Genomic DNA, 19,256 nt, shown 5'->3' with positions numbered 1-19,256 from the left:
TTTTTTGAAGTCTGATGGGAATTCCCCTTTTTCATAAATATTACACACCAGTTTGTATAATCTATCAATCGCTTCCTCACCTGCACTGCGCAGTAATTCTACAGGTATTCCGTCTATTCCAGGAGCCGTTCTGCCATTTAAATCTTTTAATGCTCTCTTAAATTCAGATCTCAGTATTGTTTCTCCCATTTCATCCTCCTCAACTTCCTCTTCTTCCTCTATAACACCATTTTCTAATTCATTTCCTCCGTATAACTCTTCAATATATTCCACCCATCTATCGACTTTACCTTTCGTATTATATATTGGTATACCATCTTTGTTTAACACATTATTAGATTTTAATTTATGTACCCCAAAATTTTCCTTAACTTTCCTGTATGCTCCGTCAATTTTACCAATGTTCATTTCTCTTTCCACTTCTGAACACTTTTCTTTAATCCACTCTTCTTTCGCCAGTTTGCATTTCCTATTTATAGCATTTCTTAATTGCCGATAGTTCCTTTTACTTTCTTCATCATTAGCATTCTTATATTTTCTACGTTCATCCATCAGCTGCAATATATCGTCTGAAACCCAAGGTTTTCTACCAGTTCTCTTTATTCCGCCTAAGTTTGCTTCTGCTGATTTAAGAATTTCCTTTTTAACATTCTCCCATTCTTCTTCTACATTTTCTACCATATCTTTTTTACTCAGACCTCTTGCGATTTCCTGCTCAAAAATCTTCTTTACCTCCTCTTCCTCAAGCTTCTCTAAATTCCACCGATTCATCTGACAACTTTTCTTCAGGTTTTTAAACCCCAATCTACATTTCATTATCACCAAATTATGGTCGCTATCAATGTCTGCTCCAGGGTAAGTTTTGCAGTCAACGAGTTGATTTCTAAATCTTTGCTTAACCATGATATAATCTATCTGATACCTTCCAGTATCGCCTGGCTTTTTCCAAGTGTATATTCTTCTATTATGATTTTTAAATTGGGTGTTGGCAATTACTAAATTATACTTCGTGCAAAACTCTATAAGTCGGTCCCCTCTTTCATTCCTTTTGCCCAGCCCGTATTCACCCACTATATTTCCTTCCTTGCCTTTTCCAATGCTTGCATTCCAATCTCCAACTATTATTAAATTTTCATCTCCCTTTACGTGTTTAATTGCTTCATCAATCTCTTCGTATACACACTCTACCTCATCATCATCATGGGCGCTTGTAGGCATATAAACGTTAACAATCGTTGTCGGTTTAGGTTTTGATTTTATCCTTATTACAATGATTCTATCGCTATGCGTTTTGAAATACTCCACTCTCCTCCCTATCTTCTTGTTCATCACGAAACCTACTCCTGCCTGCCCATTATTTGACGCTGAGTTAATTACTCTAAAATCACCTGACCAAAAGTCGCCTTCCTCTTCCCACCGAACCTCACTAATTCCTACTATATCCACATTTACCCTATCCATTTCCCTTTTTAAATTTTCTAGCCTACCAACCTTTTTTAAGCTTCTAACATTCCACGCTCCGACTCGTAGAATGTTATTTTTTAATTTTCTGGTGACCCCTTCCTTAGTAGTCCCCACCCGGAGATCCGAACGGGGGACTATTTTACCTCCGGAATATTTTACCAAGGAAGGCGCCTCCATTGTTGCTATGTGAAAATGCAGAGAGCCACATTTTCTTGGAAAAAAAGCAGCTGTAGTTTTCCATTGCTTTCAGCTGCGCAGTACTCAGAGGACTGAGTGATGTTGATACGGCCGTTTAAGTCGTCCTGACTCACGCCCCTAACAACTACTGAAAGAGCTGCTGCCCTCTTTCAGGAATCATTCCTTAGTCTGGCTCTCAACAGATACCTCTCCGATATGGTTGCACCTTCGGTCCAGCTACTCTGTATCCCTGAGCACTCAAGCCCCCTCACCAACGGCAAGGTCTCATGATTCATAGAGGAGGGTCTACATTTATAATTTTAGGTCTACAAAAAGAAAATTAGATAAAAATTTATTAATATTATAGAAAGTTGCATTTTTTTGGTCTTATTGGTAACCCTGTATTTTTATCAATCCTTTAAAAGATGGTGCAGCAGCACCATCTTTTAAAGGATTACACTACAAAGAAATATTCACATATTTACATAGAAAATACACTACAAAATCCATCAGCAGATGGATTTTGTAGTGTATTTACAAATAAGTATACGCTATACAAAACAATAGAGGTTTTATCAAGGATATGTTTTTATTCTTTATATGAATTAATTCTTCATTTATTTTTAATGTTTTTAGTAATAGAGCATTAATTTTGTTTGTAAGGTTTTGTTTGAATTGTCAAATTTTCCTTTATCCAAAAATAATATTATTATTCTCCTTATTCAATATTACCAATTATTAACTTTATCAACTTTTATAATTATTACATTGTTATTTATTATTTTATCTTTCAATTTATAAAAATTTGTATTTATATTCGTAAAGTTATTTCAATTATTGTTTTTTTTATTTATTTATTTTTTTTTTGTTTACACCATATTAGTGTGGTTTTGTATTGTGTTGTGTTGATACTTAAGTACTTCTTTGTACTTTTACAAGGAAGTATTGTAATCGTGAAAAATTTCAGATTTCTGTAGAAATATCCATTTTGACTAGTTTCGGCGTGACATCTGTACGTACGTATTATGTATGTATCTCGCATAACTCAAAAGTGATTAGCCATAGGTTGTTGAAATTTTGGACTAAGGCTGTTGTAACATCTAGTTGTGCACCTCCCATTTTGATTGCAATCGACTGAACCAAAAGTGTCCAAAAAAGGCCAAAATCCCCAAACATCTGGGTTTTGGACTTTTTCTTAACTGCAGTAATAAGTACTGATTGAGAGCTTTTCAATGATATATCATAACTGGTACTTATTTTCATTGGTTCCATACTTATAGCTCAATCAAATTTTAATTAATGAAATATTTGTATCTTACAAGGGGAAGGCACATCAGCAAGAATATGACTTCATTTTTTTCTTTTTTTTAATTTAGTTATATTGATTTATAAATAATTATTAACTTGTGATTGTAAAAAAAAATGTACAATGAATTCAATAATAAAAAAAAAATGAAAACAAAATATGTAATTTAATAGGTGTACAAAGAAGGAGGTCAAAGAAGAAGGAGGTTCTGATGTGTGTCCACATCAGAATTTTTTTTGTAATTGTGTTTTTTAATCCATAATTTAATACTTCTTTCTCATTCTTATTCAAATTTATATTAGTTAGATTTATATAATGTTCACCAAAATTTTTATCAATAATGTTTATTTTATGTTATTTATCATGAATTATATAAAATTTTTTTATATTTTTGAGATAGTTTATCTTTAGTATATTTAATAGATATCTGTCTAATCTTTTCATAAGGTAGCATACCTTAATATTTGATTATTTTTAGGTGGGTTTAATATAATTGCATGTTAGGGTTATTTTGCTTTCTATAAAAATCATTTAATATTAGTGTGAATTTTATCATGTTACTTTTGTCTTATTAATTATTGTTTGATTATTCTTAATATTCAATTTAAAGTAATTTGGTATAATATATTATTATTGCAGTAATACATATAATATTATTGCTATAATATATGCATTATTGCATTTACGAGGTGTGTTCAAAAAGTAGAGAATTTTTGTTTCTTTTTGAAAGAATTTTATTTATCATCTACATTAATGTTATTCCCTTCAAAATAGTCCCCATTAGATATTATGCATTTATGCCAGCCCTTTTTCTAGTTCCCAAAACACTTCTGGAACTCAGTCTTTGGAAAAGTGTTTAGCTCTTTCAGCTATTCGCCTTTAATCATCTATGCTTCTAAAATGACGGCCCTTTAAGTCTCTTTATTTTTGAAAATAGAAAAAAGTCACTCAGGGCTGTATCTGGTGAATATGGCATTTGGGTATCATTACAGTGTTGTTTTTGGCTAAAAGTTGACAAACAAGCAATGAAGTGTGTGCAGGTGCATTATCGTGGTGTAAAAGCCATGAATTGTTTCGCCACAAATCCAGGCATTTTTCAGATTGCTTCACGCAAACGGCGTTGAACTTGTAGGTAATACAAGTTATTGATCGTTTAACCTTGTGGCAAGAACCCATGGTGCACTATGCCATTAAAATCGAAGAACACGGTGAGCATAACCTTCATATTCGACCATTCTTGTTGAGCTTTTTTCGATCTTGGTGATCCAGAATGCCTTCACTGAGTCGATTGAGCCTTGAGTTTCGATATCATACCTGTAAACTCATGTTTCATCACCTGTTATGACATGTTCCAGTAGTTCTGCATCAGTGTTGACATTTACTGACTCCTGAGCAACTTCCATTTGCCACAGTTTTTGATCAAAATTCAACAATTTTGGAACAAATTTTGCTGTCACATTTTTCATACCCAAAACATCCAAAAAAAATTTCATGGCATGAGCTAATTGATATCCCAAGATCATCAGCAACTTCTCTGATTGTGATTCGGTGATCATTCGTAATCATTTCTTTCACTTTTTCCATGTTTTCATCGATTGTTGTGGTGGAATGCCCAGGGCGCTTGTCATCTTCAGCGTCTTTACAACTTTCTTGGAAATGCTTATATCTATCGTAAATCCTTGCTTTACTCATAACAGACTCACCAAAAGTAATATTTAACATATTTAAAACATTGCTACAGTTTATTCCATTCTTATACCAAAATTTAACACAGCTTTTCTGATCCTGATCCATTATTTATACAAATAAAAAATCGCCAATCATACCAAAACACGTGTTATCCTTTTGACAGTTGACAACAGACTAGACATCCAATATGGCTAAAAATGTACAGATACTTTTCAGACATGTTCACCAATACAATAAAAAAATTCCAAGAATTGGACTAATACAACTCATAAAATTTCAACATTTTCATTACTTTTTGAACACACCTCATGTGTGTGTATGTGTATTATTGCATACATATTTATATGTACTATTTCTTATTTACATATGGTATTAATTAATATGGTAATATTATTATAGCAATCAATTATTATGTTGTATTTAAATTAGTCTTTTTTAATATTTTCCATTAATTTCAAAAAAATTGATATGCTACATTTATTAATAAATGTTGTATTCTGTATAAACATTGTAGCAGCAATTTAATATTATGATTAATATAAACATTTTTTACCTTTTTTTTTGTAAACAATTGCTTGTTTATAATATTTTTTTAATTATATGTCATTTTTCCAATGCCACCATTTTTATATATCTCAGTTTATTTCTAATATCTTTATATTATCAGTTTTATCAAGTATTTGTATTTTTTGTTTTTATATTCTATATAATTTGTCTTTTGTTTTGAATATTTGTATGCTTGTAAATGTTGTTGGTATCTGTTTTTAATAGTTCTATTTATCATACCAATATGAAATTGTGTCACAACCATCACTACCACAATTTATTTTATAAACTCCCATTTTATTATATTTATTTGTATTATTTTGATTGTGGTTTTATTTACATTAATAAACTTATCAGTTTTACACGCTAACCTAAAATCCATTAATTGTTTTATCATAAATGATACTTTATTTTTGTTTTATGCAATTGAAAAATATGTTTTTATCTTTATGTATTTTATTTAAAGTAGTAAATTAATTGATATTGTGTTTTATTTTATTAATTAATATATCTATGTGTTTGGTTTTGTAACCATTATTTGTAGCTATGTATTATCAGTTTTTTATTAGCATTATCTATATATTATCATTTTTTAATAGCATTAATATAATTAAAAGCTCTATTTAACATGCTATATATATTTTTTTTTTGTGGAAATGGATGTATGAATTTATTGTTTATCATAGTAGGAGTTATTCTATATAGTTTGATAATGATGAATGGATTAGAAAAATTATAGAAAAGTTTAAAGTTTTGGATTAGTTTTAAATCGCACCACTAGGTCAATATTGTAATATATTGATAATAGCAATTCATTTATAAGGAAGTAACTGAGCGAGTAACATATTCTCTCAAATTTTTAATTTTGTAATGGTTATTGCATTTATTTCTTTCTATAAACTCCTGAAGAAGAAAAAAAAAATTATATTTTAATTATAATTGTACAAGGGTTATTTTTTTTCAAGGTCCGATCGGTCACGAAATTAAAACCATAGTGAAAATAAAATATTTTTTATTTGTAACAAGTGCTTTCATATTACATAGTCGCCACTCCGATTTAGACATTTGTCATAGCGTGGTACCAACTTTCCAATACCCTCGTCCTATAACAGAGCCGCCTGTGTTTTCAGCTATGTTTCTATGCTGGTTTGCAGCTCGATGTCTATGCCAAAATGTTGTCCTACTAGCCAGCGTTTCATGTGAGCAAAGAGGTGAATATCGGATGGAGCCAAGTCCGAGCTGTATGGTGGGTGATCAAACACTAACCAACAAAAACGCTGCAGGAGCTTCTTTGTTACAGCTGCAGTGTGCGGCTGAGCATTGTCATGGAGAAAGACAATGCCTGATGACAACATTCCTCTCTGCTTATTCTGAATTGCCCTTTGTAGACGTTGAAGAGTCACACAGTATGAGGCTGCAGTGATGGTCGTGCCACGTTCCATGAATTTCACTAAGAGAACTCCATTTCGGTCCCAGAACACAGTAGCCATACACTTTCTGTTGGAGAAGGTTCGCTTGAACTTCTTTGATTTACTGGAAGAATGAGAATGCATCCACTGTTTGGATTGTTCTTTTGTTTCTTCAGTTTCGAAATGGACCCATGTCTCGTCCCCTGTGACAATTTTGTTCAAAAAATCTTCTCCTTCATTGTGGTAGCGCTGGAGAAACGTTAGGGAGGCGTCCATTCTCATTGTTTTGTGATGGTCGGACAGCATCTTGGGAACCCATCTCGCACACAGTTTGCGGTACTGAAGTCTCTCACTCACAATGGTGTAGAGAGCTGACCTTGAAATTTCAGGAAACGAATCACTCAATACAGAAATTGTAAACCGACGATTTTCTCAAATTGCCTCATCCACTTGCTCAACGAGATCATCGGTTGACACTCGCTTCCTTCCCTGACCGCCAGTATCATGAACATCTGTATGTCCTGCTTTAAAGTTCCTGCACCATTGTCGCACTTTGCTGTCACTCATTGAAGTTTCACCGTACACATTACTTATTCGTCGATGAATTTCAGCCGCATTATACCCCTCAGCCTGAAGAAATTGAATTATCGCATGCACTTCACACTTGGCGGGAGATGCTATTGTTGTAGACATGTTTACGTGCTAGCTGCATGTTAAGAACTAAACGAAGTGACGCAGCGTGATTGAAGGCCATACTAGAGACACTGCGCAACACATATGTGCAAAGGTTCATCCGATTTTTGCACAGGTTTTTATTTTGCAACCGATCGGACCTTGAAAAAAATAACCCTCGTAAATTGCTGCTATGATGTTTATATATAATAAAACATTTATTAACAAGGAAAAAATTGTATTTACTTAATGAACTCGCAAAGAAAAATGAACATGAAGTGTTATGATATCTTATATCACCCAGACTTGAACCCCATTGAAAAGTTTGAAGTAAATGGTTATACCGACAGCTGTAATATCACTTTTGACATTGACAATATTAAACAGATATACAAAAATAAATTTGCTGACATAAGACACATCACACTTAGATAGACGAAAATAAATTTTCTGAAATTGACATATTACAGAAGCCTTGTTACAAAAAAAGTAAAGAAAGTAGAGGATGATACATTATACATAACTGATAATATAACAGAGTCTTTAATAATAATTTATTACTATTATTCATAATTTATTTGGAAGATAACAATGAGACTGAAAATAACAGATATTTGAAACTCAGAATTTACTGACTTGGATGTTGTGTTCGCCTGTTGAAGATTTTATAATTATCTTATTTATTTCTACTTTTATAAAATGTGCAGTAATTTTATTTTTATAAAGCCTAATTATAAATTTAGGTTATTAAACTACTGTGATTCATTGATAGATTGGCATATCAAATTAAATATAAGAAGGCTTTTGATGAGGTAATTGTAAATTTACCATATTATTGTATTATAAAATTTATGTATATAATAAAATAATAAATTTAATTAAAAATTAAATTGAAATTTATTTAATTCAATTATAATTATTATTTTTTAATATTACATACACCTTTACTTCTTTACTAGTAAAATTACAGTATTCATACAATTACTACTTCACATTCAGTTATTCTATAATAAATTAGCAGAACAATTTATAGTATTATAAAAATGACAGAACTCTTTATTATGCTAAAAGTATAGTGGAATTGGCAGCTGTAGCAGGTTTTGTTGACTCACAATCAAGCTGCAATATTTGTGGATATATCTATATCATTATATTCAGCACTTTTACATTGCATGAAAAAACAAATGAACTGCTTCATAATAAGTCTTAAGAATTTATTGTTTTTCCATTTTGTATGAAGTTTATTAAAAACTTTTATTGTATCCAGAAAATACTCATTTCAATTCACTTTCTTTGATTTTGAGGTAGTTCATGAATGATGTGTCCTCCATTGATTGGTGTTTAGTTATAGTAATTTTAGGACAAATCCATGTTTCATTGCCAATAATAGAATTCTCTTTCCTGTTATTAAAGCCAGATTTAGACTGAAACTTAATCGAAGCTCTAAATATATTTTAGTTGTACAAGATAGGCAAATTAAAGCTAATGAATTCATACCACATTGATTAGTACATTTTTAAAAAATTAAAATTAAGTGTGATTAGGTAATTTGTTACAATCTTTTTTTACTTGTCTTCAACAATTGTAAGAAACCACCTGACATATATTATTTTGCATCCAGTTAGTTCACAGACAATTGTATGTAGAAGTGCTCTGTAAACCTGAGCAAATATTGTGTGATTCATCAGAGGTGAGTTGTCTATTCTTATGAATCTTTTAACAAAGTTTTGGAAAAAAGGAAAGGATGTCATGTAAGAATGTAACTGAATAAAACTAAAAAACAATTTTCTAGTGTGTGGGAAATTCAGTATCTAACAAATTAAATCAACATAACCAAATTATAAAACTTATTAATGGCTTGACATAAAAAAGATAAATATTGCATGATAAAATGTCTCAAAACTCATCAATTATACATCCCTATTATTTATATATATATATATATATATATATATATATATATATATATATATATATATATATATATATATATATATATATATGTGTGTGTGTAATATATTTATTTTTTATCTGTTATAAAAAATAAAACATTTTTATTAAAAAAATCCTTTTATTTAAAGTTCTGAACAAGGTTAATTGATTTCATTCTTAAAAAAATAAATACAACCAATTGACATTGACCTCAGTATTTTGTACAGACTCAACCTTCATGTTATGCCACCAACCTCCGTAAGAAATACGGACTAGTGCATGATGTACTTCACACTGCATATGCGTCCTCGGTCAAAGTAAGAGAGAATCTGACTGTGTAGCATTACAGCTGACGTAATGAACTTCAGTTTCATAAGTCAGTGACCGTATTAACATCATTTTTACTTACAGTATGACATCATTATTGTTACCATCAATGATGACATAAAATCCCATAACCACTTATCATTATGTTATCCTATCCTTGTTAGTCTTTAGTTTTAAATAATTGTAGAAAATTTATGACCAACAGACATATCATGTTCATAAATTACACTGCACTTTGTAGGGCACACATATTCTAAGAAAAACAAAAACCAGTCTGTGTGATGGAATACAATAAACATATGGGGGAAATTGATCTCAATTATTACAGACATATTTGGTTGAAAGAAAACACATGCACAAATGGTACATGAAACTATTTACAAGATTACTAAACACTACAGTTTTAAATAGCATGATAATTTACAGAGAAAACAGTGAAAAAATTGACTTAACTTGCTTTTCGTGTTAATCTAGTGGAAGGCCTTTTTCCCAAATATGCTGATAATAATAGGAAAGTAGCTGGACGTCATGTGATGGATAACACAATTCCTCTTTGAGAAAAAACGGTACTTATGTATTAACGCCACCGCAGCTACAGCTTTATTTAAAAACAAAGTAGTCAATTGGATTTCGGTGGAAAATGAACAGTCTCTTTATTAATTTTAATAAATGGTTATTTATATTTATTTATTTTATAAATATAACTTAACCTACGCTTGCTTCGCTCGTTAACCTTGACTAATTAACACCATAATTTTTTGAGTATTTATTTAATAAATTCAGTAATTATTGCAATTATTTATTACTTAAATAATCAAAACACTCCGGTTAACTTACTAAAATAGGTAACCAATGTTTGTATATTTTCTGTTTAATTGATTAGTAGCAATTAATGTCTAAAATCAGCAATCGTTAGGTTTTTTAGTTAATATTTGTTCTACTGTGTAAGTAACATTTCATAAGTTTAATCAACTACTAATCTACTTAATATTTTTCAATAACTTTCTGTTAAAGATTGGTGAAAATATAGTGTTGAATTATGATTGATTATAAAGTAAACTAGGTGTTTGCTGAATAGTTGAATATTATAAATGGCACATAACAGTTAGTATACGTGCTTCCAAATGATTTAATCTGTCGGCCTCCATAGCGTGAGTGGTATCGTTTCGGCCTTTAATCCGGAGATCCTGGGTTCGAATCCTGTTCAGGCTTGTCATTTTCATACGCCACAAAATTGTCATTCACCTCATCCTCAGAATCAATACCTAATAGTGGCCCCCATAGCTTAAAATAAAAAAAATTCTATGTCATTTGGTTATCAACTGTTAGTGCAGCATATGTATGATAGTCGAGTGAAATTTTTAAAATATGTTCTTTTATTAATAAGGTCAGGGATAAACCTCCTTTAACCTGTGCATCGATCAAACTTAATGTGCTACTTCAAAGATGATAATCCAAGGGCCGGACCAATTAAAAGTAATGTTGGATGACTTAAAATTTTTGTTAATGAGATTCTTGAAGGAAGCTGTTTGAGTTGAAAACGAGAATTAAAATCCTTCCAAAACATGGCAGAATAAACTTCCTTTATACAATAAAACAAGTAATTAGTGAATGATCTGGTTACCAGATATTAAAATTTTACCATAATTATAGTATGTTACCCTTTAAGAAATTTATAACATAAATTAATTAAAATATCATTCATTTAATACACACTGATCTGACATGACAGCTACTTTTTTGATTTAGAAGGATTTAGAAGGTTACCCAATTGTGATGAAAGTTCCATTGAGCTACTTAAGCTATTCTTTTAACTATAATTTTGCAAAATTAAATTTTATAAAACTGAAAGATATTAACTTTTACTTAACAACATAATGGGATACTTTTCATTTAGAGTAATATAGTGTGATTAAGCTTTTACTATTAGGTAAACTTGTGATAAATTACTACTTTCCAGCTCGCTGGTTGTCCAATAACTGAAAATAAATTTATTAATGTAGTGTTTAAATATTAGTATAACTGTATTAAATTTAGACATAAAAAAAATCAGTATCATTGTCCAGTCAGAGTCTTTTGTAGAAAATTATTAAAATTAATTATTTTTACAGTAATATAACATTATCTTTGAATATTTTCTAACATGAACTCTAGGAACTAAATGGAATATATAATAAATCTCCACTCTTAAATTTAGAATTAATTTTAAAGAACAACTAGCTCATTTACCTTTTTTACATTTTCTAGTGTTAATAAGAAGTTAAGTCAATCTATGGATTATAATTAATACCCTATGATTTCCACACATTTTTATGCTACAATATTAAGAACTTATGTTTAGATTCAATATTATTTACGTAGACTTTGTCAAATAGGCCAGGGCTCCATACCAATGATATAAACTTTTTACATAGGTAGTGGATAATATTTTTAAATTGCTACCAATTTAAATTGTTTTGTGTTTCTATATGTGAACCCTAGCAATTGAAAACTTTTTTTTTTGTCTTCAGTCATTTGACTGGTTTGATGTAGCTCTCCCAAGATTCCCTAACTAGTGCTAGTCGTTTCATTTCAGTATACCCTCTACATCCTACATCCCTAACAATTTGTTTTACATATTCCAAACGTGGCCTGCCTACACAATTTTTTCCTTCTACCTGTCCTTCCAATATCAAAGCGACTATTCCAGGATGCCTTAGTATGTGGCCTATAAGTCTGTCTCTTCTTTTAACTATATTTTTCCAAATGCTTCTTTCTTCATCTATTTGAATATCTCTTCATTTGTCACTTTATCCACCCATTTGATTTTTAACATTCTCCTATAGCACCGCATTTCAAAAGCTTCTAATCTTTTTTTCTCAGATACTCCGATCGTCCAAGTTTCACTTCCATATAAAGCGACGCTCCAAACATATACTTTCAAAAATCTTTTCCTGACATTTAAATTAATTTTGGATGTAAACAAATTATATTTCTTACTGAAAGCTCGTTTCGCTTGTGCTATTCGGCATTTTATATCGCTCCTGCTTCGTCCATCTTTAGTAATTCTACTTCCCAAATAACAAAATTCTTCTATCTCCATAATCTTTTCTCGTCCTTTTTTCACATTCAGTGGTCCATCTTTGTCATTTCTACTACATTTCATTACTTTTGTTTTGTTCTTGTTTATTTTCATGCGATAGTTCTTGCGTAGGACTTCATCTATGCCGTTCATTGTTTCTTTTAAATCCTTTCTACTCTCGGCTAGAATTACTATATCATCAGCAAATCGTAGCATCTTTATCTTTTCACCTTGTACTGTTACTCCGAATCTAAATTGTTCTTTAACATCATTAACTGCTAGTTCCATGTAAAGATTAAAAAGTAAGGGTGATAGGGAACATCCTTGTCGGACTCCAATTCTTATTACGGCTTCTTTCTTATGTTCTTCAATTGTTACTGTTGCTGTTTGGTTCCTGTACATGTTAGCAATTGTTCTTCTATCTCTGTATTTGAACCCTAATTTTTTTAAAATGCTGAACATTTTATTCCAGTCTACGTTATCGAATGCCTTTTCTAGGTCTATAAACGCCAAGTATGTTGGTTTGTTTTTCTTTAATCTTCCTTCTACTATTAATCTGAGGCCTAAAATTGCTTCCCTTGTCCCTATACTTTTCCTGAAACCAAATTGGTCTTCTCCTAACACTTCTTCCACTCTCCTCTCAATTCTTCTGTATAAAATTCTAGTTAAGATTTTTGATGCATGACTAGTTAAACTAATTGTTCTGTATTCTTCACATTTATCTGCCCCTGCTTTCTTTGGTATCATAACTATAACACTTTTTTTGAAGTCTGATGGGAATTCCCCTTTTTCATAAATATTACACACCAGTTTGTATAATCTATCAATCGCTTCCTCACCTGCACTGCGCAGTAATTCTACAGGTATTCCGTCTATTCCAGGAGCCGTTCTGCCATTTAAATCTTTTAATGCTCTCTTAAATTCAGATCTCAGTATTGTTTCTCCCATTTCATCCTCCTCAACTTCCTCTTCTTCCTCTATAACACCATTTTCTAATTCATTTCCTCCGTATAACTCTTCAATATATTCCACCCATCTATCGACTTTACCTTTCGTATTATATATTGGTGTACCATCTTTATTTAACACATTATTAGATTTTAATTTATGTACCCCAAAATTTTCCTTAACTTTCCTGTATGCTCCGTCTATTTTACCAATGTTCATTTCTCTTTCCACTTCTGAACACTTTTCTTTAATCCACTCTTCTTTCACCAGTTTGCACTTCCTGTTTATAGCATTTCTTAATTACCGATAGTTCCTTTTACCTTCTTCATCACTAGCATTCTTATATTTTCTACGTTCATCCATCAGCTGCAATATATCGTCTGAAACCCAAGGTTTTCTGCTAGTTCTCTTTATTCCGCCTAAGTTTGCTTCTGCTGATTTAAGAATTTCCTTTTTTACATTCTCCCATTCTTCTTCTACATTTTCTACCTTATCTTTTTTACTCAGACCTCTTGCGATGCCCTCCTCAAAAATCTTCTTTACCTCCTCTTCCTCCAGCTTCTCTAAATTCCACCGATTCATCTGACACCTTTTCTTCAGGTTTTTAAACCCCAATCTACATTTCATTATCACCAAATTATGGTCGCTATCAATGTCTGCTCCAGGGTAAGTTTTGCAGTCAACGAGTTGATTTCTAAATCTTTGCTTAACCATGATATAATCTATCTGATACCTTGCAGTATCGCCTGGCGTTTTCCAAGTGTATATTCTTCTATTATGATTTTTAAATTGGGTGTTGGCAATTACTAAGTTATACTTCGTGCAAAGCTCTAATTGAAAACATTTTGTTATATCTTTAACATGGTAACTACCCTTAATTTCTTATCCAATGTTACTCCTATTTCATCAATCCTTTTAAACTGTAGTTACCTTTTCAACTTTTAATTATTTCCCATAAAAAATATTGGGGTTTTGTGGTACAGTTGTATGATACTACAGCACATTTTGTGGGTTAAGATTCAAGGCCCAATTGATAGTTAATCAATTTGCATCTTCAGAGCTGGATGCATGTCTAAAAATTTTGATGTCCTGATGTTATCAACAACAGTAAGCAAAGGTTTTACTACAACAACAAGGTTATTAATAAAGAGTAAAAGTAATAATTAGCCTGAATGTGAACCTTGGGGCACGCCTGATATTATTTTAAAATGTTTAGATTATATATCTTTTAACTTAACCTGAAATAATCTACTTAATAAATATAACTTTGGCCATTTTGATAGTGCTTGTTTTCAGATTGGCATCGCATAGTTTATCCTACAAATTACAGTGAATAAGTATACATGAGCTCAAAGATTAGTTACATAGTACTGTTAGTGCTAAAGATAAGCGATCGTAACAAGATTTTTATACTGTTAACAGGAATGTTAGTAAGTTCGAGAGAAGATTTTGCTTTTAGATTTTTTAACTTGGTTCAAAACTTTATTTGTTTGACTCAATGAGTTCAAAACTTTATTTGTTTGACTCGATGTAATGAATATTAGTAATGTAATCACAAAATTGAAAGGGTGGAATATATAGAATATGTTTCATTGTCGTTATTAAAAACACTACAGAAGTCACCAACAAATTGATATACCCTTCACAATCACAGTTGTATTTTCCATCAAGGTATAAGTTAGCAGTATCCCGTTATCTATTTGTAATGAGGTTGAATACTTCCAACTAATCTAGTCAGTATCATTCCCTTTCAACTCTCCTTACTTCCATTTTCTCTTTTTTTATTAAGCAATAAAGTAATTTAATTATGGCTTCCTTGTTCTTAGACTTTTATGGAACCATGGATAAAAAATTAAAATAGACAAAACTACTACCAAGAACATTACATTGTATTCAAGAAATTCATGAGTCTAATAATCCTTCCAACCAAAAAAGAAATGAGAAATTGGTTCCAAGAAAAGAGGAATTGGTTTACAATTTCAAATAAAACTTTTTTAGCAATTGGCATTGCAACTGTTTACCTTATTGTAGTGCAAAATAGTTCACTCTGAAAAAAAAACACTAAAAAGAAAGGTTAAATTAACATCAATGGCCAAATACCAATTTAAAAAAAAAATTAATCTTATTAAGACATCCAGTTGAGTTAAACTTTTATTGGCCCTACAGAAAATTAGCTTACTACAAACAGAAACTGGTACTTACGTATTAATGCCACTGCAGCTACAGCTTTATTTAAAAACAAAGTAGTCAATCGGATTTCGGTGGAAAATGAACAGTCTCTTTATTAATTTTAATAAATGGTTATTTATATTTATTTATTTTATAAATAAATTTAACCAAACTTAACCTACGCTCGCTAACCTTGACTAATTAACACCGTAATTTTTTGAGTATTTATTTAATAAATTCTGTAATTATTGCAATTTTTTATTATTTAAATAATCAAAACATCCTGTTAATTAGTCAAGGTTAGTGAGCGTAGGTTAAGTTTGGTTAAATTACATTTATAAAATAAATATAAATAACCATTTATTAAAATTAATAAAGAGACTGTTTTGAATCTATGTTAAACTCTATATCGGCCCATTTTCCACCGAAATCTGATTGACTTCTTTGTTTTTAAATAAAGCTGTAGCTGCGGTGGTGTTAATACATAAGTACCCAAAAACTAGCATACAACAAAAAGACAATTTTCCACTTATTGTTAAAGAGTCTCATACTCTGCTAATATGCATTACCATACATTATTATTATAATGTTTCTTCTCTGTTCTCAAATCCTTTGTTTCTGGTTCAGTTTTTTTTAGCTATCACCCATATAATATTCTTTAAAAGCTATTTAAGTATTAATCTCATATATTTTTGTCTTTAATCTATAAAATTATTTTAACTGGTTTGACAGAATCATTTACTAAATCGTTTAACAGTTTTCTGTAGAAATTTTGTCATCTTTATATATAATGATTAAAATTCATAATACTTATACCTTAATATATAACTACCCTTATTATACCTTAAAAACATACTATAGTGCTAACATAGTATTTTTGTAACTTTAAACTATGTGGCCTTCTTCTTTTTTGAACCAATTAACCAAAAAAAAAACTTATTTATTGTTTAAGTTTAGCAATTTGATTATTGCAGTTGTTTATTGTTATTATTCTTTGAAATTTACTACAGTTGCTTCTAAATACCAACATGAAATTGTGTTTTATCAGTATGTTATTAACATTTTTAAATAACAAACTTAATTTTAATTTGTGTACACTTGTGCTTAGTATGTAGATACTGATACTTGTTTGAAGTTTAATAATGTTTTATTTTATTTATTTATCTTTTTTTTTATTTGTTATTTATTTTAATATTTTACTTTATTCTTTTTCAGTATTACAATCATAAACGAGGGCCCAAACACAATGTTAAAAATTCTGTTGAGTTCAAACCATAATTACAAAAAATAAAAATACCTGTTGTAAATTACAGAAGTAATTAAACACAATCTTTGAGTGTGCTTTTTTAGTAGTAAGAAAAAGTTTTATAAAAATATTAAATTTTGAGGGTTGTTGACCACATCCCAATGATTGCATATAAACAGTGGGAACAAATTAAGTCTTGAAAAGGTGAATTAGATCACAGATAATGGTTTGGACTGTTTCGATTTTCTACATTAGAAAATGTTAAAAGTGATCTAAAGAAATGGTTTATTAAACATGGCTTTGACCATGTGACACTGTTTTCTTACTTTACTCCTACTAATTTCCAGTATACTACTCCCTAGGGTATAAATATGGAATACTATTCGCTAGCTCGAGAGGGATGTAATTTACTGTCTTAACCAGGATCCATGATATTATTACAATACTTTTCATTCTTAAAATACTTTTGGTTTTTCTATTTGTTGTTACTTTTTAGTTATTTATTATTTTCTTTTTACAGTGTCGTTTTTTGTATCGTATCATTATATAACATACAGTGTCAAGATGAGTTCAAACCACACAGGAAATCTGAATTGTTCACTAAAATATAACTTAAATTATATTAATAAAATGTTAAAAGATTTTGATGAGTTTCTTATATATATGAAAAATGTACATCATTCTCAAATACCTGGTTACGTGTTGTCAGAATTTTATAACATTCGTGAAAAATGTAGTTATATGTTATCCTTTTGGGAGATATTTAATAAAAGAGGCTATTTTGAATATAAAATTGATCAATCACTTTGGGAAAATAATTTTATATTACAGTACATTCATGAAGATTGTATTACATATTCTTTAAATAATATAACAGGAGTAAATGACTTATTTTGTACGGTATGTGAAGCCTGTATAAGTTGTAATACATTGTCTTTGATTCAACATGTCACTCGCCAGTCTCACTTATATAATTTAAATCTTTCTAAAAATGAAGTTAGCAATATAATTTGGAAAAATATGCCACTTTATAAAATTGCCTTTGAAAAATTTGTAGATATCACACCAAATAAGACATTATATTGTAAAATATGTGGTGTTACTTTACCTATTATTAATGCCAGTCTACTTGGTCATTTTAATAGCATTAATCATTGAGAAAATTTTGAAGGTATCTGTAATTTTAAATTTATTAACAACAGTAATTCAAATTTACCATTAGAATGTAGTTCAGGAATCAGTCTCCCAACAAACAAATCTAATGAGAAAGTTGTCGATAAAAAATCAAGCTCTAATATATCTACAGATACTGATAATAGTATTTATTCATTATACAAATCGGTGACAAGAAAAAAAAAAATGAAAAGCCGAAAGTAATTGAACAAGAAAATATTTCAATAAATCAAATAAAATCAGAATCAGATGGTAAAAAAACAGAAACACAAAATAGAAGCGAGCATAAAATAAAATCAAACCAAGGAGTAAGTATTGTTGATATTGTAGACCATGCTGAATTTATGATCAAAGCTATTGAACAGTTAAATGTTATTAAAATATATTGTCAGCCTTGTCATTATTATGAAATTAATTCATTGACTGAGAATCTAACTGGTCATCTGAATTCTTTAAAACATCAACAGCATATGGAAGTCTATGTTAATTTGACTTTTATGAAGTGTTATATTCAAGTTTGTGAGTTCTGTTGTACTACATTTTTTTGTACTTCTCAATTTTTTTTACTACATATTGGTCATATTAAGCATAAAAAATTATGTTCAAGTGTCAAAAATAGTGAAAGTTTATTGTTAGATAATAAAAAGACTTCTTGTGATAAGTTTAAATTAGAAAATGAGATTAATAAAAAAGGTTATTCCAAAAATGTACTATGTCTTAAAAATATTAAACATCTTATAAAAACTCTTTAAAAAAATAATAATAAAATTACGAGTGGAAAATATTATGGTTTTTATTGTGAACCGTGTAAATACTGGACTCAAAGGCAAAACAAATGGAATGAACATACTGACAGCTCTATACATAATAGAATCATAAAGTTTTATCCAATTTATCAGTTATACAGTTGTGACTGCTTCATAATTTTTATTTGTGATAATAAATTCCATACTGATCATGTATCTTCATGTGAACATAATGATTTTAAAAATCTAGTTTCACAGAAATTAACTGCTGTTACTGAATTATCATTAAAAATTTATAATAATTTAGATCCAAAAATATCTTCAACCAACGCTAGTGATCATAATGTTAATCAAAATGTTGAAGAGGTGATTCATTTTGCATTAAATGAAA

The 19,256-nt window shown here is 29.9% G+C and overlaps 1 protein-coding gene across 2 annotated transcripts in view; it reads left to right on the top strand.

Moving 5' to 3' along the window:
• The window catches only part of LOC142331777 (uncharacterized), a 72,069-nt gene extending 52,813 nt beyond the window's left edge, over window positions 1–19,256 (top strand). The window contains exon 9 of one of the 2 annotated variants that reach the window (XM_075377869.1): window positions 17,467–19,256. In XM_075377869.1, the coding sequence (XP_075233984.1) occupies window positions 17,467–17,557 (91 nt within the window). In that variant the 3' untranslated portion in view covers window positions 17,558–19,256. Of the gene's footprint in view, window positions 1–16,915; window positions 17,370–17,466 lie in introns of those variants that run through there. The other variant, XM_075377870.1, reaches the window with a different exon arrangement.

The sequence above is a fragment of the Lycorma delicatula genome, chromosome 10, assembly GCF_047948215.1.
Source record: "Lycorma delicatula isolate Av1 chromosome 10, ASM4794821v1, whole genome shotgun sequence".
NCBI lineage: Eukaryota > Metazoa > Arthropoda > Insecta > Hemiptera > Fulgoridae > Lycorma > Lycorma delicatula.
The sequence above is the reverse complement of the archived record's forward strand: the minus strand, read 5'-3'. Positions and strand labels throughout refer to the sequence as shown.